The sequence below is a fragment of the Miscanthus floridulus genome, chromosome 3, assembly GCF_019320115.1.
Source record: "Miscanthus floridulus cultivar M001 chromosome 3, ASM1932011v1, whole genome shotgun sequence".
In the NCBI taxonomy this organism is placed as follows: domain Eukaryota; kingdom Viridiplantae; phylum Streptophyta; class Magnoliopsida; order Poales; family Poaceae; genus Miscanthus; species Miscanthus floridulus.
The window spans coordinates 23,700,219-23,725,882 of record NC_089582.1 but is presented as its reverse complement, the minus strand read 5'-3'; the positions used below and the strand labels follow the sequence as shown (position 1 = coordinate 23,725,882).

Sequence of the window (25,664 nt, the reverse complement as noted above, 5' to 3'; positions counted from 1 at the left end):
ACACAAATCATATGCACAGCCGACCAATTTTTATCACCACAGCCTCTAGGCGGTCTAGTTCTCTCATGTACATATGCAAATGCATCGCGGCCAAACAAAGGAACATAACTACGAAGATCATGCGCAGCAGTTCATGCTCTCCTGGTCCTGGAGCTCAGCAGCTTTGCTTCGTGCTGCCGTCGGATGAGTAGACCCTGCTGGTAAAGGTTCAGGTCGAGGCCATCGACGTTCCTTCCAGTGCGCGCTAGTAGAATCGCCTGCAAACCAACAACAATTGGTGTAGCGTTGTTACTTCTTGTTGGACTATCTCCAACACCCGACGCATCACGGTACCCAAACACAAAATACATGCTCTTCGTCGTTTTATGGCAAAAACATACGGTCCAACAGATGACTCAAACCACAAACCCATTTTGGATGAGTCTGTCTACTGCACAACCATGTGTTTTATACAATTTCAACATATAAATTTTTTTTGCACCATAAGATTAAGATCCAACAGCCTCTATCATTTTTCTACCTCTAGACAATCACAAGATCACAGATCCATATATCATAAATTACATATCACATAAAATAATTTTTTTCTATGAAAGAACAAAATTACAGAGGGGTTGATTCTATTGCCTGCCCGTTCGTCATGGTCGTCAGATTCGCGTTCGCGTCACGTCAGAAAACAACAGGCTGCGTGCGCCAGCGATCTGACAGATCTGACGAACAACAGGCTGCGTTCGCGTCGGACAAATTTCAGTTTCGGCGTAGCAGATCTGACGGATGCAGATACACCGAGGCAACAATCCGATGGATTAAAATCCATGTGTTTTTAGTGCTAAAACACAACGTGTGTTGTATAGCATTCCTATTTTGGATAGGAGGTGATGGAGGACGCAAATCTGCGTCGTCTCTCTCCTCGACTCAAATCTTCGGTGCCGTGGACGACGACGGGGCCAGGCAGGACTGCGACGGGGCGCGGCCAGGCGGGAACACGGCGAGGAGCGGCCAGCGGGGCGAGGCGGACTGGCTCGGTGAGGCGGGTCCATGGCCGGCACGGCGAGGCGGGCTGGAGATCGCCGAGAAGCTCCTCGCGGCACGCGACCTCGTCGGCTGCAAGCGCTTCGCAGGGCGGGCGGTGGAGGCAGACCCGCTCCTCCCCGGTGCCGACGAGCTCCTCGCCGTTGCCGATGTCCTCCTCGCCTCCTCGATGCGCAGCTTGTCGGAGCCCAGCGACGGCCTGAGGATGGCCGGCGCTGGCTCCCCTGCGCCGGCGGTGGAGGACGTTGCTGGCGCCGGCGCTTCCTCCTGTAGGTCCAGCGGGTCGTAGTCGTCGGCGGGGCACGAGAAGAGGACTCCCATGGCGACACGACAGCCTTGTTTCCCTTCCTTGTTGTAGCGACTACAAGAGACCACGTGCAGCAACCGATTGAAATGCCAGGAAATGTCGCGAGGTAGAGAAGACAGCAACAACTAGTACTCGTACTAGTAAACCGCAAGAAGATTGGAGAGCGAGCGAGAGAAGAAAATGCAAGAGGCAAGAAAGGAGCAGAGCAGCCTCCCAAGCTCTCTCACCTGTCACAATGTACGTACGGGGTGGTTGTTGGCTGGAGCTAGGTTTGTCTTCCCCTCCGGCCTTGTTGGTTCCTTCTTCCTTCTCCTTCTTGTCAAACAGAACAGAGGGCTGGCTGCTGAGCACTGGTGGTGGTGGCTGGAGTTCTGGATGGCGTGCCCCTTCTGCCGGAGCTCGTACGAGCGGGCAGAGGAGCGTGGCGAGGCGGGCGGCGCGCGGCTTCTAGTTTGCGTCGCCTGTTGGAAAAGGGTAGTTTTTGGGCCCGGGTTCTTTCACTGTGCCAGTACCTAAACCATCGAATGCCTATTGATTTTAGGTCCGCTCGTTGGAGACAGTCTTAGTATCAAACAGGCTGAAAAAATAAAATTATACTTCGTCAAGGGTCAGCCTTAAGCCCGTATCTCTTTGACTTGGTAATGGACGAGGTTACCAGAAACATACAAGGGGATATCCCTTGGTGTATGTTGTTCGCTGATGATGTAGTGTTAGTGGAAGAAAGTCAGGCGGGCGTAAATAGAAAACTAGAGTTATGGCGGCAGAAGGGTGGCCCTGGTGCAAGCGGTAGGGTCTTACCGCGTGTAACCGGAAGGTCCCGGGTTCGAGTTGTTGTCTCCTCGCATTGCACAGGCGAGGGTAAGGCTTGCCACTGACTCCCTTTTTTTAGAGTTATGGCGGCAGACACTTGAGTCTAAAGGTTTTAAATTGAGCAGAACTAAAACCTAATATATGAAATGCGACTTTGGTGGAGTTGTACAAGAAGAGAGGTGAGTTTGGAATGTCAAGTAGTGCCTAAGAAGGATACCTTTCGGTATTTAGGATCGATGCTACAGAGGGATGGAGATATTGATGCGGACGTTAGCCATAGAATCAAAGCAGGATGGATCAAGTGGCGACAAGCTTCTGACATTCTCTGTGACAAGAGGGTACCATAAAAACTAAAAGGCAAGTTCTATAGAACGACAATTAGACCGACTATGTTGTATGGAGCATAATGTTGACCTACAAAGATTCAACAAGCGGGCAGCAGCAGCAGGGCACAGCCCCGCACGACGACAAGAATCGAGCGACAAAGGTTGGCAGTGGCCAGCGGAGCAGCGACCATGGCCAGGAACGGCCGGGCAGCCGTGGCACCAGACTCGCATGGTGACCGCGGCCATGGGAGTCCAACAGCCGAAACGGCAACTCGCACGATTTTTAAAGCGATGCGAAAACCGCTAACAACCAAGGTTCGGGTTGGACTCGATATCCTAACCTAAAGTCGATTATACCATCTACCCAACGAAACCATCGCAATAACCCGAGAGCAACCCGAGAGGGAGATAGGAGGATGCCAAGATGGGTTCGTCAAGCTGGGCGCTGGTTCGCGAACCGAGCAGCAATTCACGGACCGCAGCGCGTTCTAACGAAGTTAGGTAATTTCTACGAGAGTACCGTGACACCTATCGCCCCCTCGACCTACACCATTCTCAAGTGCTCAATTCGACGCAGCTGACGGTGCAAAAATATGAAGTTGGTGTTTAGGAAATTTTGCGGATATTTAAATGTCGAAGTAGCATTGTCCATCATCTTTTCAGACAAGGAATTCAAGGTTCCAGTTAGAACTAACACTCCCTAGCATTTTTTGTTGAATTTTTAAACGGTCTAAGCCTCATCAACCGCAACTAACAACATGTCATGACCTAGCGCGTACCTTGTGCTAACTCATAGAAATAAACATCTAGGAATTATTTAACCCGTTTGTTCAGTACAATTCGCCAAAGATCGATACTTTTAACATAACTCAAGTTCCTACCGATTCCCGACGAGCTCCCGTTCTAAATTTTGGGTTTGATTCCCAAGCTATCAAATTTACTATTAAACAACTTCCAGTCACTAAAACAAAAGTTCCATTCTCATCTACTAACTTGCACTCCAAATTTTATTTAAATACTAAATACAAGTTATATTTTATGTTGTTTACAAAAATTATTTTTCGTGCCAACGATTAAATCTGCCCGTCTATTTCCTTGTCGGGATTTTCATTAGCACCTTTATGCGAGTTTTAACTCTAACACCCGAGAAACTTGCCTTGATAATTTCTCTTAGGCCTTAATCTAGGTGCTAAGTGAGCTCGTAACATCATGAAGTGTCTGAACCGTGATTTGGGGCTCTCGATGGGTCTCAACTCTAGGTTACCCCAACTTGCTTGGACTGAAAGGCTATGTTGTTGTTGTTGTATCAAACAGGCCGGAAAAAAAAACCTTGAGGAAGGAGGATCACGTACATCATTGTCTTCACGGATCTGAAGTTCACCAATGAACTGGTACGCTGAATTCATGCGGAAACTGATGTCCCTCAGATGTTGGGTGTCAACCTTCAAACTCACGCTGCCGTCTTGAATGACAGCAGTTGCAGAGTCCACGTCGAATGACTGAAGACTGAAGAAAAAACAAGAGGCTAAACATGGCTGATTTAGGAATAGAGGTAGAAAATGTAGATACGTCAGCTTGAGGTGTTCAGGGCAGAGGAGATAGCCAGAGCAAAAATAGCTGAGGCCAATTACAAGTTATACTTAGAGAAACAAAAAGGGAAAACAGTGCCTCAACGTGAGCAGGAAACCCAAGAGTTGCCCATGGAGGTCTTATCCAATAGTGCAAGGAAAATGGAAACACTTACAGAGGACAACAAAGAGCAGAGGAAAGTTAATGAGCCTGAAAAAGAGAAGAGAAAGGGGGAGGAAGAAAGGGAAATGAGGATCATGTTCTGGAATGCTAGGGGGTTGGGCAAGGCTGCCAGAAGACGTCAAGTAAAGGAGCATGTTATACAAGAAAAACTAGACATTGTGGCTTTACTGGAAAGAATGAAGCAAAATTTCACGGATAATGAATTGAGAGACCTAGGGGGACAGGATAATTTTTCTTGGTGTTGGACACCCGCCAGAGGACATTCTGGAGGCTTGATTGTGCGGATCAAAATGAGAGGTTCACCTTCTGCATTCTCACCACAATAAGGAATAGGATTGCCAACCATAGATGGAACCTAATCTCAGTTTATGGGCCAGCACAGCATGATTCCTCTGAAGAATTTATTCAAGAGCTGAATGAAATTTGTGAGAGACTCTTTACCAGTGGTTTTAGGAGGAGACTTTAACCTGATTAGGAACAATCAGGAAAGGAGCCATGGTCAAGGTGACCAGAGATTAATGGACATCTTCAACGAGTTTATAGGTAACCATGAACGAATGTCTTTTGACCAAGTGGATATGGAAATTAGTTCAGGGGAGCACTGAAACCTGGCATAAAATCTTAGAGGCAAAATACATGCCAGATGAGAATTTTTCCAACTCTAAAACAAGAGGGCCTCACAATTTTGGCAGGGGTTACAAAAATCAAACATCTGTTTAAAATTTGTGTGTGTGTGGTGGGGGGTGGGGGGGAGGGGGCAATTTATATCAGCCTGTTCGTTTCGGCTGAAACGATAGTGGATTATTACTGCTGGCTGGTTTGGTGTGAGAGAAAAATACTGTTTTGGCTTATAATCCACGATCATTTACGACCAAGCGAACATACTGATATATGGTAAAAAATGGTAAGAAAACTGCGCACTGGGAGGATGCGTGGCACATGGTTATCAAATATTCAAAGCTGCACAACATCTTTCAGCAAAAAAAAACTGTACAACATCTGTGATAATAGCTATAACACTGTGGCGGATACTGTAACAAGGGAGAAAGGTATATAAGCCTGAGAAGATCGCTACATGGGCAGTCACTCCAGGAATGGGAGCAGCAACGAAGAACTCCAAAATGCGAATCTGGATGAATGCGGAGAAGACGAGGTGTTTTGGGCTTAAATAAAAATAGAAAGTTCACAATAAAATCACTGTACTATTCCATGCAAATGGAGGGGTCAAGAGTAGGATAGCGGGCATAGTCGTAGAGTCCAAGATGCAACCTGACAACTGATATAACAATGGAACCGTTACGCTCCCCCCCCCTTCCGCCCCCGCCCCCGCCCTCGCCCCCGTACGCCGCCCCCAGCCCAGATCCGCCGCCGCCGGCCGCGGCCCCCGGTCGCCGCGTGCTACAGCGTGCTCCCCTCCTCATCCCACTCGCATCGCCCGCGGTGGCTCACTGCCACAGATCGAGCCTGTCTCCCACCGTTCCCCACCCCGTGCGTCGCCTCCCCGCCGCCCAGTCGCCGTGTGGCCGAGTTTCTGCCTCGGCGCGCCCGCTGCGGCCCACGACGCGTCCCCAGTCCCCATCCCGGTCGCTGCGGGGCCGGACCTCCGCCTCGGTGCTACCACCGCTACTCCCGCTGCTGCTGCTGGAGGGTCGGACAAGATAGGAACCACGTCGGCCAGGCGAGTCAAGTTCGCCTCCCCCTCTGCAACCGGCCGGTGAGGTGTTACTACTCCGCCAGCGCTACGCCTACCAAATCTTGCCTCAGTGCAGTAGGGCATGGCGCTCAATCCGCCGGGCATTCAAATCCTCCACTCCAGTCTGCAACGCCCTGCCTTCAAGGGGATTCCCCCTACCGAGGGGGGCGGCTGAGGGCTGTCACTTGGGGCGTGGCAGCAGGCCGGTGGGGCGCATTCACACGCGAGCCTCGCGTCAGAAGAGGCCATGTTTGAGGAGGAGTTCGACGCCGGGTTGCCGTTGGGGACCCTGCCGGAGGTACTCCTTCAGTGGTACTTGCGACTCGGGGAAACGGCCGCTCACATCCAGGGGTTCATCGGTGACGTCGCCTCGAAGGGAGAGCGCGTGCACGCGGTGCTGGAGTGGAGGGACGGCCGCGCCACGGTGATCGCACTCGTGGCGGTGGCCGCGCTCACCGTCGTGCGCTACGCGGTGCCGTTCAAGACGCTGGTGTCTGTCACTGGGGTCTACGTGATGAGGCATCCGCTGCTGTGGCGGAAGGAGCCGTCGGCGCTGATGAGCTTCTTCCGGCAGTTGCCGTCCAATGCCGATGTCATGCTGTGATTGTGATGGACCATGGACGTACACTTCTACAGCTGTTCTACTAGAGGTGGAAGACGAAGTTGACGACGGAGGCCCACCTTGCAGCGATAGGAGTTGCGGGACCCGGTTGTCGGAGAGGGGGGGGAGAGAGGAGCCAGGTAGGGGCAGCAAGGACATTTCACGTGCCTATGCTGACGGGGTGCCAGCGTATCGAGCTGGCGTGGCTTACCACATGCGCAAATATGGTAAATTAAGAACTCAAACTTCTCTCACCTGATAAGGTTATAGATGTCATTCTAAGAGTAATAATCAGATGAGCGACAATTTTAATAATAATAAAAATATAAAAGCCCGTGGCCCAGAAGCATTATTGAATAGAATCGGACAAAAAAAAGTGGAAACACACGAATAAAGTACGGATTGCCAATGACAGGATAATCTTGTGAGGGGCGACGTGGTGTCCGCACCTGCAGGCTGCAGCGACTTCAACGGCGTAGGTGCGGCCGGAGATGCGACAGTGACGGCGACGGCACGATGGTGGCGGTGGCCGGTGGGGGAATGGGAACTCCAAACCGGAGAGGCCGAGCCGGAGGGCAGAGGGGGTGGACGGCGGCCGGCCGGACGGTGAAGGATGTGAAGGCGAGGGCCGAAGTGATGTCGAAGTGGAACTGGAAGTGGGCGGCTGCCTGGTGGGTTGTGCTGGGTGCTTTTGGGCCTTTAACGTGTTTTATTAGGGTTACAAGATGTTGGGCCATATCATTTAGTGGGCTAGAACGCCGTATCCGTGAGATTTCTTTTATTTATATATTTTTTAATTCTTTTTTTTAAATTACAAAATTATACTACTGCCACCGATTAAACCAGCGGGAAATACTTACCACCGGTTGAATTGGTAGAATTTTCTTTCCTCTGTCAGTTCATCTTTAAAAACATTATAACTTTTATAGATGAACTCGAATGAAGATAAAATGTATACGAAAGCCGTAAAGCAAAAAATATATATAACTTCGTAGTCAACGATATTTTAACTTGAGGCCATTTTGATATTAAAAAATAGATACAGTGTTCAGATGGCTTCAAATATTATATTGATTATTTGGATATATGGTTCTAGATTTCATTGTCAAATATAATTATTCTATAAATCTTATTTTATATGTGACTAGATGAAATGGTTATAAATTTTTGAAGATGGCTACGTAAGGGTGTGAATAAATTGCCTCAATTTATCCACTAACTAGTGCAATATATTTTAGAAACAATCATAAATGTTTCATATAACCTGAACGTTTATACAAAAAATTTAGATACCTAACAGATATAATTTTTTTATAGTTTAGAATATTTCGCTTAAATCCATCTTAATATCTAAATAATCAGTTTAATATTCAGGTCTACAATAGATACTAGAACATTATTATCAATTTACGTATGAAAAAGACTTCAAAATAAAAAAGTCATAAACTACAATGTGTAGATCTCTTTTTCTATGTAACTTTCATGTAAATTTTATCTTTGGAGTTCATATATAAAAGTTTTGATTTTTTTTAAGTGTTGATAGCGAAAAAAGTCAACCAATTCAACTGCTGGTAAGTACTCCCCGCTGGTACTATCGGCGGTAGTAATTTATTTTTCCAATTTTTTATCTGAACAAATATTTTTGAAAAAATGAATATAAAAATATAAAAAAAATTAAAATCTCCATGTGAGAAAAACCCCTTAATCATTTTTTACTTCTACATTTGAATATGAAAATGAAATTGAAAGCGGTAGAGCCGGACACGAAAATGAACACGAACTTACGAAATATCGAGAATTTCGAAAACAAACTAATTCTAGCGGAATTATGTTGAACATGGTCGGTATACGAAAAATTAATACGAAATATTGATCCCATAGGATCAAGTGCATAATAATTAATAAATTCATGCAAGTGCATAACAATTAACAAGTCCTACAACTTCATAAAAAATATCTTCATTTGACACCATATGAGAAAGATATAATTTTTCTAAGGCAGCAAGCGCTTGTACGCGATTAATATATTATTGAAACCTTGCTTAATTTTTTGAACATCTTAACGACCTCAAATAAGAAAACTAAAAACTATAAAGTTATAGAGCTACAATTTCATATAAAAAACATCTTCATCCGAAATCGTATGAAAAAAGATACAAGTTTTCTAAGGTTGGGCTTCTGGTAGAAAACGGTCGGAAAACGTCTAAATTGTTTCCGTTCCGATTTCGAATTTGATATTCCGTATTTCAAACCGAATTAGAATTTCTTCGAAAATACGAATTCAATCAGGTCAAATATAGAAAATGATGTGGTTCAGTACGGGATATTTCCGTACCGTTTTCATCCACTAGTATAGTGCCCCGTGCTAACGCCACGGCTTCATTTTAGAAATGCACATGGAAACAACCAAACAATAACATTTTTTCATAGTTTATGTCTCACGCAATTATATATGACCATATATATAATAAAAAAAATCACTCCTGCATAACAAGCATAAATAAAGTCATATCTCACGTACTAACGCTATGGGCCACATTAAGTCCAAAGTTATTTCTATCAAATTTGAAGTACTTAGCTAATTATACCTTGTCAAAGTTATTTCCATAAGTTCAGTGTTTTGCTAATACAACGAGACATTGCATGAAGCTTTTTTTTTTGGCATTAGCCCAACAGAGCACTATGTGAGTGAGGGGTGAGATGACCGGCAGATTGGGCCGTCAATCCGTCAGGGATCAAGGTGTGAAGGAAGCGGTGAGTGTTTTGGGCCTGAAGGATTTGGACCGTGCCAGATGGCAGCGGATTAGGCCAGATGGACTCGATGGGACGGAGAATAAGTCGTTTTGGGCCTGAAGGAAGTGGGTGCGCTCCATTTGAAAAGCGAAAGCAGCAAGCACGGTGGGACGTGATGGGACCGCAGGATTTCTGATCGAACACCTATGGAACGTCACTTCGTGTGGCTAGCTTGAATCAGGACCTCTAAACCATTCAAATTACCTTCTTACTCTGATTTAGAGTGATTTTAAAGATGGGTTTGTCCTTTTTTAGTTAAAAAAATGGTAAATATTTGGTAAGATTTTTATTTAATCCAAGAAAAATGTTTATACGCTTTTAAAAAAAATCTAAAAAAAGTCTAGAGATAGATTGGGATATGCCAAATCCAAAAAAAAAAATGGTGCAGCACCGTCGCCCATAGCCCCATCTCGAGGGCACATCCTGCCATGGTTGTCGGCACTGCAGATCTGTCGCTCGTTTGGCTACGGAAAGGGAAGAAAGGAGGAGCAACATCAGCATCAAGAGGGAGGAGCGTCGTTGGGGGAATGGAGGAATCGCCGGAGCACACCACGCGATGAGGATGGGAAGGGGCATATCCTGGGGAGTGTGGAGCACTGCAACCCCATGATGTGAGGGAAGGGAGGGGCGAGCGAGGGGGAGAGTAGAGAGAGAGGAAGCGACATCACTAGAGGGAAAGGTAACGAGGATGTCGTAGGAGAGGGAAGAGAGGGAGCGGCATGGGAGATGGAGGCTGAGGGAGAGAGGAAAAATATCCGAAGAGCCCATCGAATTTAACCATGTACTGTTGGAATAAGTTTGGGGTCCGTCAATGTGCTTACTGCCATCCGTTACAACAGTAGCGGTAACTTATCACTATCGGTTTTCATTGATACCGCCAGTGGCAGGCATTTCTAGTAGTGTATTCCAAACCTTTGTTATGAAGCAAGGTTGACGTACTAATAATTTGAACGTTTCATCATGCACTTTTCATTTGTTCCAGTAGAAGAGCTTATTGCAATGCAACCAGCTGGCGTCTGGTTCTATACAAAAACGATGAAATTCCAGTGACTTTCAGTTCTCACCAGATGCAGCAATAACGCAAGCGTATACGTATGTAAGTGGGTGATGCATATATACAATACAAGTATGCAACGCTAGCTGCATTACATACATCACCACAAGTAACATGTATATATACTTTTCACGAATACACAGTAACATACTATATAGCTCAGAAGATCACACATTCGCTTGTGAAGCATTCTACTAAACGCAGGATACATGCAAGTACGCACAAGTCTGAAAACACAGGTTATCAATGCAAAACTTAATAAGTTACAACGCAAATAAACCCAAGCACGTAGCACAACATATATACATGTGTAAGGCGAAGAGCTCGATCTATGTGCGTGCATGCATGATCGAATCTAGACGCACGCACGCACGATCTATCGTCGTCGTCTCGATCACGTGGTGCACGATCGATCATCTCTAGTTGCTGCCGCTGCCATCGGCGACGCTGAGGCCGAAATGGAGCCGAGGAAGATGAGCCCACTGCAGCATGCACCAGGATGTTGTATATATATGCAAGTTAATTATATTAACCAACAGGGAGATGAGTATTACTATTGTAGTAGTTGAAGCATGAGGAATATAGTCAAATGCAAAGTCATGTTTTACAACAGCAAGATGATAATCGATTTATTGTAGCCACTATAGCTATGCAATGATGGATCAAGGTCCAGCAAGTGGATCACTTTATTCAGGTGATTTGCATGTTATTCGATCAATGTGTGATTTATTTAGTCAGGCGATCTGTATCCTGTTCATCATAAACATATAATCCATAGTACATATGAAGCCTGTAGTGTCTCATGTACTAGTACTATATGACGTCTTATTGAAGGTCTCCATTTTGCATATATTCTCTTTTCTATTCACGAGCATTGCTACACAAAAACAACCATTTGAATGAATATACAACTTGAGTAGTATAACACTATAACTCAAGACCACGTAGTAATAAACGTAGCTAGTATAACTCAAGGTGTATTTGAATGGAAGGCTAATAAATGTATTAAGTTGTTTAAATTGAAGCATGGTCTTACTCAAATATTAGTAATTAGAATTAACTTTGCTTGGCGCTACCTAGCATCAAACTGAAATTTTCACTGTCGGTTTAAAGATGTGTCCATTGATGTTGCATAGTGTGTATATGGAAATGTATTTTACACTGCTAGAGGAACTGTCCATATAATTTACACTGCTACATTATAAAAGTGTATAGTTATAGCTAAGCAACTCTAACTCCTAACTGATATAAAAAAATCATCTATAGATAGGAAGCCCCAATATTTAGTCCAAATATAGACCATCTAGTGTCTATAGAAGTCTGTCCACATCATCAGTGGATACAAATATAGAACAACAGAGAATGGACGATCTCATATCAAATTGGGTTCCTAATAACTCATAAAGCATTCCCAAAATAAACACGCATAAATAAAGCATCACAGTTGGGCTCATGTGTGTTTCAGTGTTTGGACGTGTAGTGGACTTATATATTATTTCCTTGTGTTCTTTCAATCGACTTATATGTTATTTGATTCCTTGTGTTTTCTCTTTCCTATGTAAGCAAAAAATGTAATGTGGATAGCCTTAAAACTAGCTTATGTATACGTGTGTTGTACATTGTTGGTAATGCCCTACCATAACATGAAAATGCATGTAGCACTGCTGTCTTTTATGGGTGATGTGAATTCACTAACTGGTGATATGAGATACCATGCAAATACCTAGGTATGACAAGTTGTGTTTTAATTTGTTCATTTAACTAGAGCAAATTATTAAACTTACATTCTTTGCTGCAGCACTGAATGCCTCCCTGTGGCTAATCTCTGGGTTGCTCATCTTTATCCTTTGTATTTCTTCCCTGTTAATGTCGAGAAAGAGGATATTACAATATACCAGATGGGAATAAAATAGCGCACAGAAACCTATTTTTTTATAAATTAGTTTCAGTCCACAATAATTAGTAAATATTCATATGTTATCATTAAAGGGTCAAAATAAAGATACTTCAGTTAAATTAAATGTAAGTCACATTAGCTACCTGTCAATGTATCTAATCTAAAACTGAAATTGCATTTGTGCATAGGTTGATGCATTGAACTAAAGTGCCACTAGTTAACTGCTCACAGTATATAGGTAAGTTCAGTTTCTGAAACTTTTGGATGCGATCAGGTGCTTGGTCTCATTGCAGCCTGAGACTTAAGATTATAATGATAATCAACTACATTATATTATGCAACGTGCAAACTAAAAGGTATCACATATATAAAATAATTAAACGAATCCATATTTTTTCTCTAGAAAAAGATTGTGTCAACTCCATTCATTTCATCTACTAATTAATAAACAATATTTTTAAATCAAGGTCAATCAATACACAAAACTAACCGATTGATCCATACTCATAGGTTGTCATTTTTATATATTTCAATTTACAATATTATGTGGTTTCTAGATCTATTAATGCTCCTCTTGTTTCACGATATTTTCCAAATATCTTTGGAAGAGTCATACCAATTTGTTTGTCAATTGGGAAATTAAGAGCATAATTGCTATAGTATTTAACTTTAGACTTTAGTGGTGCAATATATATTATTTTGTTGTAGCATGTCATTTAGAATCATAAATCAACTAATATAATCATTTTTATATAGTTAATGTAACACCCTAAAAATGACATTCTTTTAAAATAGCTAAATATATGATTTATTTATGCATATTGTGAGCATTAAAAGATAGGGAAATAATAAATTTTGTGGAATTAAAATTTAAAAAAATAAGGTTAGAAACCTTTTTGATGCATACATGCTGCTGCATATCGTTTGGTGAACGTTAGGAATTTATTAAATATTTCAAAAAGAATTGAAATTTGAATTTAAAAAGGGATTTGGAAAATAGTAGAAAAAAAAAGAATCATTTTTCCCTCCCTTCTTGAATTTCGGCCCGCTGGCCTTCTCTCCTTCCCCCGCAGCCCAGCTTTCCCTCGGCCCAGCTCGCCTCCCCGCCTCGCTCGGCCCAGCGCCAGCAGCCCAGCCTCGCGCCTCGCTCGGCCCAGCACCGCTGCCGGCCCAGCCCAGCCGAGCGGCCTGGCCGCAACCGCCGCCGCTCCCTTCCCCGCAGACGCTGACCGCTCGGCCCCGCCTGTCAGCGCCGTCCTCTTCCCCGCGCAGCTCGGAACTGCCCGCGCCCGGCGCTGCAGCAACCGTCGCCCACGACGGGCATCGTGGGAGCGTCCCCCCCGGTCCTCGGCCCTGTTAAATAGCAACCGAGCCTCCCCCCGCGCGCCCCTACTGTTCCCCGCTCTCTCGCGCCCGCCGTGCACGGAAACCACCGCAGCAGCAGCGCCGAGGATCGCCGACCGCCCCTCTGCGGGGATTGCCGTCCCTGAGCCGCCTCCGTCTCCTATTTTCTCCGGGGTGAGATTCGCCGTGCCCTCCTCTCTCTCCCCTACCTTTTCCCTTAGTATTTTGTGGCGTGTATGGCCGTGTCAAGTGCGCCGGCGAGCTCCTCCTCGCTGCAGGCCATGGCGGGTGCCGCGCGAGCCATCCCCGGCCGAGTTTTGTCCCGGGGTGGACTCGCCATCTTCCCCGCATCATCCCCGTGGCCTCAGTGGGTCACACCGTGGCCTGTGGGTTGTTTTTCCCGCGCGCCGGCGAGCTCCTCGTCGTCGGCAATGGCGCCCCACCGTGGAAGTCTCTGTTCCGGCCGGCACCTTCTTCTCCCTCCCCCAAAATCATTCTTGGCCGCTCATTTCTAATCCAACGGCCGAGATCTTCCGATACCCGTTCGCGTGGCTGATTTGCAAAAGAGACCCTGGACTTTTCTAAGTCCTAACCCGCAGTCCAAGGCGTAGTTTCCCGAATGCGCATTCTCGTTTGGAAAACGTAAACTTCACGGCTTAAGTCAAAAATACGTTTTCAGTATTTACAGAAATGCCATTTGAACTGTTTCGCTTATAAAATTGTTGTTTTAGCTCCGAATTGATCCATTCAAATCGCGTTAGCATCATAATTTCATAAGCTACATGTTGGAACTACTGTTAGTCAAGTTTGGAACTTTTTAATTTCATGATTAGATTTAATTAAATATATGGCTATAGGAAAACCCGTTTAAATCATAACTTTCGCATTTTAGCTCCGTTTTTCGTGAACTTCGCGTTGACGTGATCGTAGCGAGACGTAGATTATTTTTACAAACATTTTATCTTGTTTTCAATACTATTGGTGTACTGTTCTAATGATATGAATGTTTGCTTTGCATGAATGCTTTTGGAATGTTGTATGTTGCCGTGTTGGTCGCGTTCAGACGGTGAGGAAAACATTGGAGACCAAGAACTCTTTGACGACCAGTAGGACCAGCACAAGTTTGTGAACCAAGGCAAGTATAGCATGGGCCTTTCTTGATATCCTATTTCACTTTAATCAATTACTCATTTGTATGTGTCTAATTTTGATACCCGTAAGGACATCCTAGTGATTGTTTATCTTGTTCCTTGTCTCCTATGGGTTAAATGCATATGGGTAGATTGCTAGTGCTGTAACTGAACTTGATATACATGATGATGAATGATACTATGGAACTAAGAGTTTAACATGATTCATAACAACTGTTCCATAGGGCGAAGGTGCAGATGATCTTTATTCATGTTGCTCCCAGCTCTCCATAAGGACTTATCTGTCGGCAAAAGCTGGGACTGACAGTGCAACTGGGAGAGTCATATGGCTCTGACTTTAGCTCAGTAATAGGATCTTTCCTAGCTAGTTAGAGGTTACCTTTTTTGGCGCAAATGGGGCTTGCCACGTTGGGTATAGGGCTGCCTCTGTTCCTATGAGTATAACCGCGATGGATATGTGCCATAGGAAAGGGGGTTCCTACATCTGTCTGCCAACGAAACCTAGCGGCCCTAACTTGTTAGGGAAACCTATGAAATTGCTTCATAGTGTACCCTGCCCGCTCACCTTGATAGTGACATGGGAGTAATTAACCCGGGCATATGGGGATCACGACTCGCGGTGAATATGCACCACCTCTGCAGAGGGTAACAAACTGTTATAACAGTCGTGCTCATGGTTACGAGCGGCCCGGAAAACTCACAGAATAACTGGATACTTGATGATGTTCATTTAAGATGTTCTATGATGATATACGATACACTTTACACTGATAAATGTTCTTATGGGATTAAATGGGAGCTTAAGCATAACTTAATAATACCTGTGAATAAAAGCTTGACTTACTAAAAATGCTAACTGCAGTAAACCAGTGTCAACCTTTCGAGCCTCATAACCCCATGTTAGCTTGTTAAGTATGGGATGTACTTACACTTGTTTATTTTCTTGATTTGGATAAAAATCCCGGATGGGTAACAGATGACAGCGGGTATGAGGATTTCCCGGAGGATTTTTAGGCCTGTGGTCAACCAGTTGACCTTCCCTGTGATGAAGCCCACGAGAGTTTATTATCTTTTATTTTCCGCTGTGTGATGTAAGACTAAATTGTATTATGGATGTGATGTAAGGGACACCGTGATGATACTTTATATGATTTGTCGACTTGTGTGTGTGACTGTTTCCTGGGCACACATAAGTATTGTGCATTCAATTTTATCCTTAAAATTGGGTGTGACAGTTAATATTAGTTCTCTATAACAAATGGGGAGGGGGACTAGAAAATATATGTGTTGGAGAGGCAAGGTTGTCGGTATACTTATCTGGATCTATCATAAAATCTTACGATACCACAATCCTAGCTACCAAACCAAAATAATCATGATCCCAGCATGTATCCTAAAAATTCATAGCATTCTGATCCTATGTGGGAACTCCATATGATCTCACAAAATCGTTAAGATCTTACATAGGATCCTGGTTCTAACAAAAATTAGGCCTTACGGAGTATGTGGCAAGCTGAATTTTATTAGTTAATATGATATGGTCTACACTTTTACAGGTTGTGGTACATTAAATAATTATTGATATCTGTAACCTTATAAACAGTTGAGTTGCAATAAACTATTATTCAAAATTAAGGTGGATTGAAAATAATATGAATAAGTTCACTCAAGTTTATTAAAAATTTAATTAATTTTCTAAAACCATTATTACAAGCTTCAATTTTACGAAACATTTACAAATCTTATATTCAAATATATACTTGTGAAATTTGGTAGGATACTTATCCTACAATAGATTCTGCAATCCAGTTCTATCAATCAAAAGATGATCATATCTAGGATCCCAATCCCAACATCCCTTTTATTAGGGTCTAGTATGTAAAGGGTTTATGAAACTATTATCACTTTGGAAATTTTCATGCAGGGAAAAGATTGTGGCTTTGTCTCAAAGACACTGTGCTCATTAACTTTGCATAGTGCAAACTGCAAGCATGTGATTTATCTAAATGGAATGGTGTTCTAAAGACAAAAACACATTTTGCAAATTTAACTTTGAGGACACAGCATAGTGTCCAGCAAATTCCTTTTACATCTATATTTGTAGAGTCAACTAAAACTTGATTCCCCTGCATTTTGTCCCTTGCACCAATAATCTTATTCACTCTTTATTTTTGAAAAAAAAACTATAATATTTTTTCTTGAGGGTACATTTCTTTGATGTATCCTTCTAGTGAAAAAATTGTTTCCCATAAAGAAATGGAAAAGATAGGGGGGATTTAATGTAATTTACACTTCAGAAAAAAATCACAAGAATAAATAACATATGCAAATTTTATTTTTAAAATAACTTTTAAATTCCATGAGAAGAGTATGAGTTTACACTATTGAGTTTGTTACTTGTGTAAAATAGAAAGGAAATCAAATAATTTTAAGGATTGATTTTTTTGTCATGAAAACTAGCTATATATGTTTATAAAGAAATGTGTACTGAAAACTGTGTGTACCTCATTTCTTATTTTTTACCATTTAGGATTTCCTTTTATTATGGTATTTTGTTGATATACACATCAACACAAGAGCATGTACACTTGGGGATCAGAGAGAGAGAGAGAGAGAGAGAGAGAGAGAGAGAGAGAGAGAGAGAGAGAGAGAGAGAGAGTTAGGCTGTATGAGGGCGCAAAGGAAAATTTGTCTAATTATTGTAGCAAGCAGGAGAACTTAATCGAGCATAACACAAATGGTTTGGTTCCTGCTCATGATTTGAGTTTGAGTCCCATGATCCAACGCATGTGTTCACCTTTCCCTAAATTTAAATTCTAGGCTAATGCATCTTATTGTTTGTACTCTAGCTAGATAGAAAGTTTTGCAGATTAACTATATATATATGATTAGAAACTATATTGTGGCTTGCAGTCTCACTTGATGAATCTGTTGTATGCTGATGGAACACGCTGTCTCTTCTCTGGGGCTGGAAACATGAAAGAATAGAAGTGAGCACACCACCAAAGATAAGTAAAGGAATGACAAGAGGTAATCAATATGCTTAAGCACCGGAGAAACTTGCTATAATAATAGCGACATATATGAGCATGATCGATAGCTATGTTTATCTGTGTTCGGGCAATCAGGATAAGATACATACGTCGTATGGGTGGCACTTGTGGCTGATTGTTTGACACTGGATACATGGAAGGCGTTCGTAGATTTCTCGATGAGGCTTGCTCGTAGCTCCCAAAATTGTTATATTGAAACCCTCTGTTCTGGACAACCTGTGGACAAACATCCATGTACTAAACTACGATATGATTCCAGAGAAAATATGATGCCTACTGATCTCAATTTATATATCAACAACTAAGCTAAGAGGATCTATCACTACTGTCGTTTCTGTAAAAAAATCTTGTTGATGATATATATCAAAATTATTGCATATATAGTTTATGGAGGGAATCCTTCATATATGAACAACTTAATTACTATTGCAGTTAAAAGTTAGAACTGGTTTTGCACCTGGTTGTCTGGAACAGTGCGTGCCTGCTGGTGGAAGGGACTGAGGTCCATAGAGAGCACCATTGTACAATGCCCACATTTGACAGTCACAATGTTGTGGGAACAGCTGTTTGGTACATTCACCTGCATGCACATATGCATCCATGAATTTATGATAAACATTATACCATGCATGCATCCACAAGTAACTAATATAAAAGAGCAGGAGGGATCCCATGGCACAACAGAATGTATAGCTTTGCTAGCTGTCTTTTGCCTGATTGTCCGTATAAATAAAGAGTTCGATCAAATAGTATAAACTTCACATATATGTCCTCGAAGTAAATGTTTGATGCTAGATATGGTTGGTTAGCTGGCCGGATATGGCCTAATTGAACAATCTCTGCAAATATTATAGTCGTTCAACAGTTTTTGAAAGACTCTCCCTCCGAATGAGGATGTTGCAAATCAAAAAGAATAGCAGTGAATTAGCTTGTACTAGCTAAGAGCTAGTTAGAAGAGGGAGGCAGCAAGGGTAAATAAAGTGCATGGTCCAATGGTAGTGCCAGGTAAGAATATGAAAGTTGAACCATGCCTGCTTCATGCACATCTGTCCGTCTTTTGACTATACATACATGCAACACCTTTTCAGGTGTCTACCTTTCGAGCGCTAGCTACCTCGCTGCCGCCAGGAGATGCTGCAGCTAACTTAACAATTGCATGCCTGCATCGATCCTCCTCCTCACTTGGAACCAGCATAATCTCATCCGGAAGAGAGATGCAGAGAGAGAGAGAGAGAGAGAGAGAGAGAGAGAGAGAGATGTCAGCATGTGCATGTAGTGAAGTCATGCAGCTTTATATATTGAAAAAGAAAAAGGCAGTGCAGGGCAGGCATGCTGATAACGCACGCCCGGCGCATCGGTTTCGCCATGGAAATGTCATCGCGAGCAGCTGCAGCGTTGTTTGCTAGTGCTACGGTTGAGCGGAAGCTGTGTGCCGGCGGTCAGTACGTCCAGGTATATATGTAGCACACATGCAGCTGAGCTGATATATATATGCATGTGAATATATATAGCATGAGCATATGTAATATACTAGTAATATATAACATGGGAAAAAGTAGTGGCATCTTTACAGTTAAAAGTTTATGTCACCCCTCTCCTCTCTTTCAGCGCAACATCATGAATGATGGATCACATATATATCTACAGTCTACACACAGAAACCTAGCTAGATCCCCACCTGCGCAAACATCAAGAAAGGGGAAAATGACATGACCAGCAGATCCACTTCACTCTGCACATGTGCAGAATGGGAAGCATGCATGCTGTCGTCCCAACAACTTCCACAATTTTTTTACTGATTGATTATCTTATAAAATATAATTCAGACACGAAAGATCGAATAATAGAGCAAGTAGCAAGTAATAAGGTACACTGGCCTGGGTGTATTATCGCATGGGAGACGACTAAAGCAATAGTTAAAGAGGCTTTAATCATCGCCCGCATCTGCATGCATGTAAAGTTGAGTGCCAGAAATCATTTTGTCAGGAAACCAGGTTGGTTTCTAGGCTGATAAGCTCGGCTGGTGCTGGTTTGTTGTGAGAGAAAAACACTGTTGGCTGGCTGATAAGCACTGGCTGAAACCAACAAGCAAACAGGCTGATGGCCGGTTTGTTATTTGATGGTATATGTGTAGCTAGTACGTCATGAACGCGGTGTAAAACAGAAAAAAAAAACAGGACCCTGCTCATGCATACCATGGATGTTGCCCTCCCAAAATATCTACGTTTTGATGAAATAACTTGAAATAATGGACCCCAGAAAACCTATTATATATTTTGGTCAAACTATATATATGAAAGACTACCATGTACATCGGTTGTAGATTTGTTTTAGGAGTAGTAAGTAATGAACAAGCAGGAACATATATTAGTGTTGGATCTGAAGTTTACATGGTAGGGGGGGGTCTAAAAAGACTGAAGGAAGTTTCATTCAGGAAATAAATGAAATGTGTATAAAAGAAAAAAAAAAGGATAAGAAAGATGTTGAAGCAGACATTTTTCTGTTATAGTAAAAGGTGTCCTTGAAGGGGAGAAGGGATAACTAATGCTTTTTTTTTTTGTTACAAAAAATTGGAACGGTGGGAAAGAATTATATATGCTGTTTGGTCCACGAAGGTACACAGATATGTATAGTATTGCTCCTGTTTGCCCATCATATTTCATGATGCCAAATTTTCACCATGCACTTAGAACATTTTCAAGGTTGTTTGGATTAGCTAGATTAATTAGCAGGAGTAGAAAAGTCTTTTTGTAGGATAAAAAACATAGTTATGGTGGAACCAGTACACATGGCAGAGCACTTGAACAGTATCACCATAGGTAGCTCTGAAGGAAAAAAAAAACAAGAAAGGAAACTCGCTGCAGAGAGAGAGAGAGAGAGAAAGAGCACTTGAACAGGATCACCCCATAGGCCAATAGCTTCGAAGAAAAAAACGAAACGAAACAAGTGGCTGCAGATCGAGAGAGATAGAGAGAGACTATACCACCAGGATAGTGTTGCAATAGTTGCAGTTGACATAGCAAGCATGCTCGGATGCAAACTGGGCTGACATTTCTTCTTCGATCTCCAAGTTCCCACCGTCGTCGTGAAGGCGAGATCTAGAGGGGGGGGGGGGGGGGGGGGGGAGGAAGAAAGCAAAGCCAGCAGGCGATATGAATGAGCAAGACGATGCCTCCTGTGCCCTATATATGGAAGATTAGGGAATAGGGAGGGTGTAGCTAGCCCAATTTCCTCTGACCTTCAGCGCTGTCGTCGTCTATGGTGGAATTGAAAGAGGTTTGTGGAGGAAGCAACAGAAAGAGAGAGAGAGAGAGAGAGAGAGAGAGAGAGAGAGAGAGAGAGAGAGAGAGAGAGAGAGAGAGAGAGGATAATAACCTGAATGGGGACCAGGGGGGGGGGGGGGGGGGGGGGGGGGAGAAAAGGTGTTTGGTGGGTTGTCTTGTGGGAGGAGAGGACAGTGCAGCTGATCTAGTGCAAGAGGTTGGAAAGATCAAGCCACAGGCTACAGCAACCAATGGGCAATGTTGGTGTGACAACAAGCTGCTAGCCGCTTGGACTTGCATGGAGCATAATCAGTGTGGTACTGGTAGCAGATATCAGAGTATTCCGTTGGGGACTTTGTTTACTTCACTGCGTTACCGTTAGTGGCTTGCATGTGTCACTTTTGTCATCAGATTTCCCTTTGGCTGTTAGTTAATTTTCAGTAATTGAATAGTGGATGTGTCTTCTGGTAGCTAGTATATTTTTTTTTTTAAAATGTGAAGCGCAGTACATATGCATAGATATGCTCACATGTACGCACGTAAGCTCACACCTCTGGATTTAAACGTACGTGCATACCTTACCTCATTGAGCACCGAGAGACTGAGCCCACAGATCTTAATGTCAATGAAGTCATCATGGACACCTCATCCACCATTTAATGAGAAACGCCATTTCTTCCTACAATAAACCTAGGAAATTGCAAGCTCCCTTACCAAGTCCAGAACTTAAACCCTAGAGGATATAGGTTATTCCATTGCTACAAAGAATTTAACCAACTGAACTATACAAATATTTGTGTTATTACAACACGTGAAATCCTACTTAATTAGATATAGCTTCCTTGATCGTGGGGTAGTTCTGATGATAAGGTTGTTTAGCTGCATATATAGGCAGAGCTTGTGGGAATCAGCTCCTAGATCTCCATCAATATTCCCATATTCCAGTGGCATTTGGTACACATTAGATCACCATATATTCTGGACAGGATGCACTCAGCAGGCTCTGTGTCTATCAACTGCCATTGTGAAGTAAAATCATTGAACTGTATACCGAGATGTGAGGACCTGTATGTGAATTTTAAAGAGACGGTAAACTGTAGATGGATCGACATGAGAGCAACTCATGCACTTTAAGTTTACTGATATGATGTTGAACATGCACAACGGCTATATATATGGGATTGCCACTGTCAATCCAAAAGGCTAGGAAAAGGAGCAATGACTGACCAGACCATTAGTTACATTGGCAAATCAGGATCATGAAGAAGGGGAAACTGATCTCTGAAACATTACTATTATATTAGGTATTTCTAGGTTGTGTAATGTGCATGGGTTTTAATTATGTCATATCTTGTGCCATGTTTGTTGTTTATTATTTATAATATATGCATAGGACCCCTGACTAAGTTACTCCTCCATAAAGGTTAATAGAGTTTAGCAGTGCTTTATTATTAGTCTATTAAAATTATAGGACCGTATATATAAAATACCACTTGCAAAAAGAAAACATCCCAATTAGGTCAATATGCTTATAAACATGTACAGAGATAGATCGATCGAGCTTCTTGTTATTGAGATACCTCAAGTTCGTATATGCACGGATAAATGGACCGGACCACCATGCCACAAATATCTAATGGTCAGAAATTCAGTTCAGGTCTCCACTAGCAAAAGCGAAGAAGATGTACGTGTTGGCTATAAGTTTAATTTTCTTCAAAAGGTCCACTGCCCGAAATTTCAGAAAATGAAAATAATGAATCATACTTAATTATTCATAATTTACCAAACAAGATTTCATTGCATAAGATTTCTCACTATGAAACATCAAGTATTTCAAGTATTGGTTTGCACTGTTTAACTTGTTGAGCCTATATGCGCTTTTGAGTTTAGATCAATCATTTTGTTTTAAAAAAAGTTTAGATCACATGTCGTCATCAAACTTTTCCTAATCAGTGTATAATCCCGCATTCCATGTTGCTGAGTCATACAGTAACATATATATATATATATATCTTATTTTTAAAAAAGAAAACAATAACAATTATTTGTGTATAGATCTAGTTGGTTTGTTCCTCATCAGTTACGAAGCATATACTAATTGAGAGCTGATTTCCCTCTGTATGTTGACCTTTCAACCATTCACAGATACTCAAAGAAAGAGAGAACAAAATAAAATAAGGAACAGATGCTTTGGAACACCAATTAACGGTGCATGTGCGTCCCTGAATCAATTTGTGCAAGTGATCGATGCCAGCATTGCTGGCAGCAGGCAAAGGGCAGGATGTGCCTGTGGCTGATTGGACGATTCCTATATGCTCAGGAAATGTCACCTCAACTGGACAGATTGGATCCTGTCCGTCGTCTCATCAGGTTTCACACTGACAAGATGGATGCCTAACCAACACTAGTTCTCAAACCTGGTGCCACTCGCTTTGCGCTACATTCTGTTACAGGAACTGTGCCTGTGCATTGAGTTGTTATGGAGACCCTACCTAACATATAAAAATTAACGTGAGTTTCTCGATATACAGTACTCCCTCTGTCCGAAAAAGATATCATTCTTAATTTACGAGGAGGTCATTCATCTTAAATTTGATCAACTACATACAAAAGAGTATTGCGTAATAATAAGTATCATTAAATGGATAATGAAATATATTTTCATAATAGACCCCTTTAAAGATACAAATATTAATACTATTTTCTATAAACATTCAAATTAAAAAGAGTTTAACTTAGTCTAAACCTATGATGACTTTCTTTTTGGGACTAAGGGAGTAGAATCGAACAGATAATCATTTGAACCTTTGGTACGTTGGGGTCTGCCACCCGAAGGTAACACTATGAAAAGAAATAGTTCATCAGAGAGTGAGTTATATGGAGTTAAGTCGTTTACTACAATAAGATATTGTTAGGTATGTAATAACCCAACAATATGTTACTGGAGTGAACGACTTAATACGTTGATTGCAAAAACTCCTTATGGTTTTTCAAACTAGTAGTAAAACAGAAATTATCCTTTGTTTTACTGTGCAATGTTAATTAGTTTTGCTACTTATTATATATACAATGCAATAGGTATACTTAAAACTTATAATTCAATATGCCAACAACATCGTGTTCTGATATTTTTTACTTAGTTGATTACTTGTTGTCTCACCTTGCTGTGTACAATATAACTCTCTACATCATAGACCAATATACATCAGAGGAATCTTGTACATGTAAATTTAATAGTGCAGTGACACACGGTCGCATATTTAGGGCACAGTTATTAATTTGTTTCCCAGGCAGAGTTGCCTGGGTGCGGTGAGCACTACTAGGCATTTGGGGCCTATATATTTTGGTTGAGCTAGACAAAATCGCCTAGATCATCCTGATTGTATGTTTTTTGGCGCCTAGGATTAAGATTGATGCCTAGGAATATAATCGCCTGGCAGGGTGCAAACCAAACAACCCCTTGAATTTCAACTACATGCTGGCCTCATATCTCTGCCTGGGAACTGTAACACCCCAAAATTTGCCTCTTTTGAAAATAGGTTTAAAATAATTTATTTCTGAATTTTGTGCTCATAAAATATAGGAAAATAAAAATTTTCATTAAATTAAAATTCATCATAAGGTTTAGCAACATGTTTGTGCATACATGCCCTTGCATTTGATTTATTTAGTTGAGTGGGTTTGATTCAAATTGAAAACATTCAAAATGCTTTTGGAAAAAACTAGGAGTGGCTTTGAAGTAAAAGAAAATATGAAAATAAAAGAATTTTAAAAGGGTAAATTTTATTTTTGGAGAACTCACCAAAATTTCTCAATTTTATTTGAATTAAAAAGTGTATTTCAAATCATATTCGATTTTGATTTGGTTTGCATTTGGATTTGAATTTGGAAACAAAATGGAAAAGATTTGGAAAAAGGAAAATGATTTCTTCCTCTCTCCCTCTTCCCTTTCGGCCTACTAGCCTAGCACCAGCCTGCTCTTCTCCTTCCGCCCGGCCCAGCTCAGTCTTGCACCTCCCGCTGGCCCAGCTGGCCTGTTGGCCCAGTTCCAGCGCCGGCTGCCTATTCCCTTCGCCGGCCCATTCCCTTCGGCCTTTCTCCCGCAGGCCGTTCTGCACCTCCCACTGCAGCCCACGATAACGCACAACCTAGCCCGAAGCGCCACGCCGCGCATCCCCTCCTTCTCTCCTACGCCGATAGGTGGGGTCGCCCTGTCAACACCGCCTTCTCCCTCGCGTAGCCCCGCCGGACTCCACCGCCGCCGTCGCCATGAGTCCGACTCTGCACCGGCTACGCGTGCTCCGTTGCCGTGCCGCCCAAGCTGCCTCTGCCTCATAAAAACCCAATGCCCAGTGCCCGTGCCTCCCAATCCGAGCCCTGGAGAAAGCCGCCGCCGCCTATGCCCTAGCATGCTCGTGCCGACGAGCCACCCGCCTCCCCAAGCACAGCTCCACCTCCGTGCTTCCTCTGCCGCCGAAATCCCCCTAGGTGAGCTCGCCTCGACCTCCTCTCTCCTCCCGTGCTTTTCCCATCGAAATTCATGCACCGTAGGCCATGTTTCGAGTTTCGTCGCCGAGCTCCCTTTGCC

At 42.7% G+C, this 25,664-nt stretch overlaps 1 protein-coding gene across 1 annotated transcript; it reads right to left on the bottom strand.

Moving 5' to 3' along the window:
* Positions 1-10,443: 10,443 nt before the first annotated feature.
* LOC136545224 (protein YABBY 1-like) lies at positions 10,444-20,945 on the bottom strand. Its single transcript, XM_066537272.1, has 6 exons — positions 20,797-20,945; positions 18,271-18,393; positions 17,903-18,029; positions 17,680-17,728; positions 12,153-12,228; positions 10,444-10,850 (listed from the first exon to the last, which is right to left on the bottom strand). Exons 1-6 carry the CDS (start codon positions 20,863-20,865, stop codon positions 10,788-10,790), a joined length of 507 nt encoding a protein of 168 aa, XP_066393369.1. The 5' UTR covers positions 20,866-20,945; the 3' UTR covers positions 10,444-10,787.
* Positions 20,946-25,664: the final 4,719 nt, after the last annotated feature.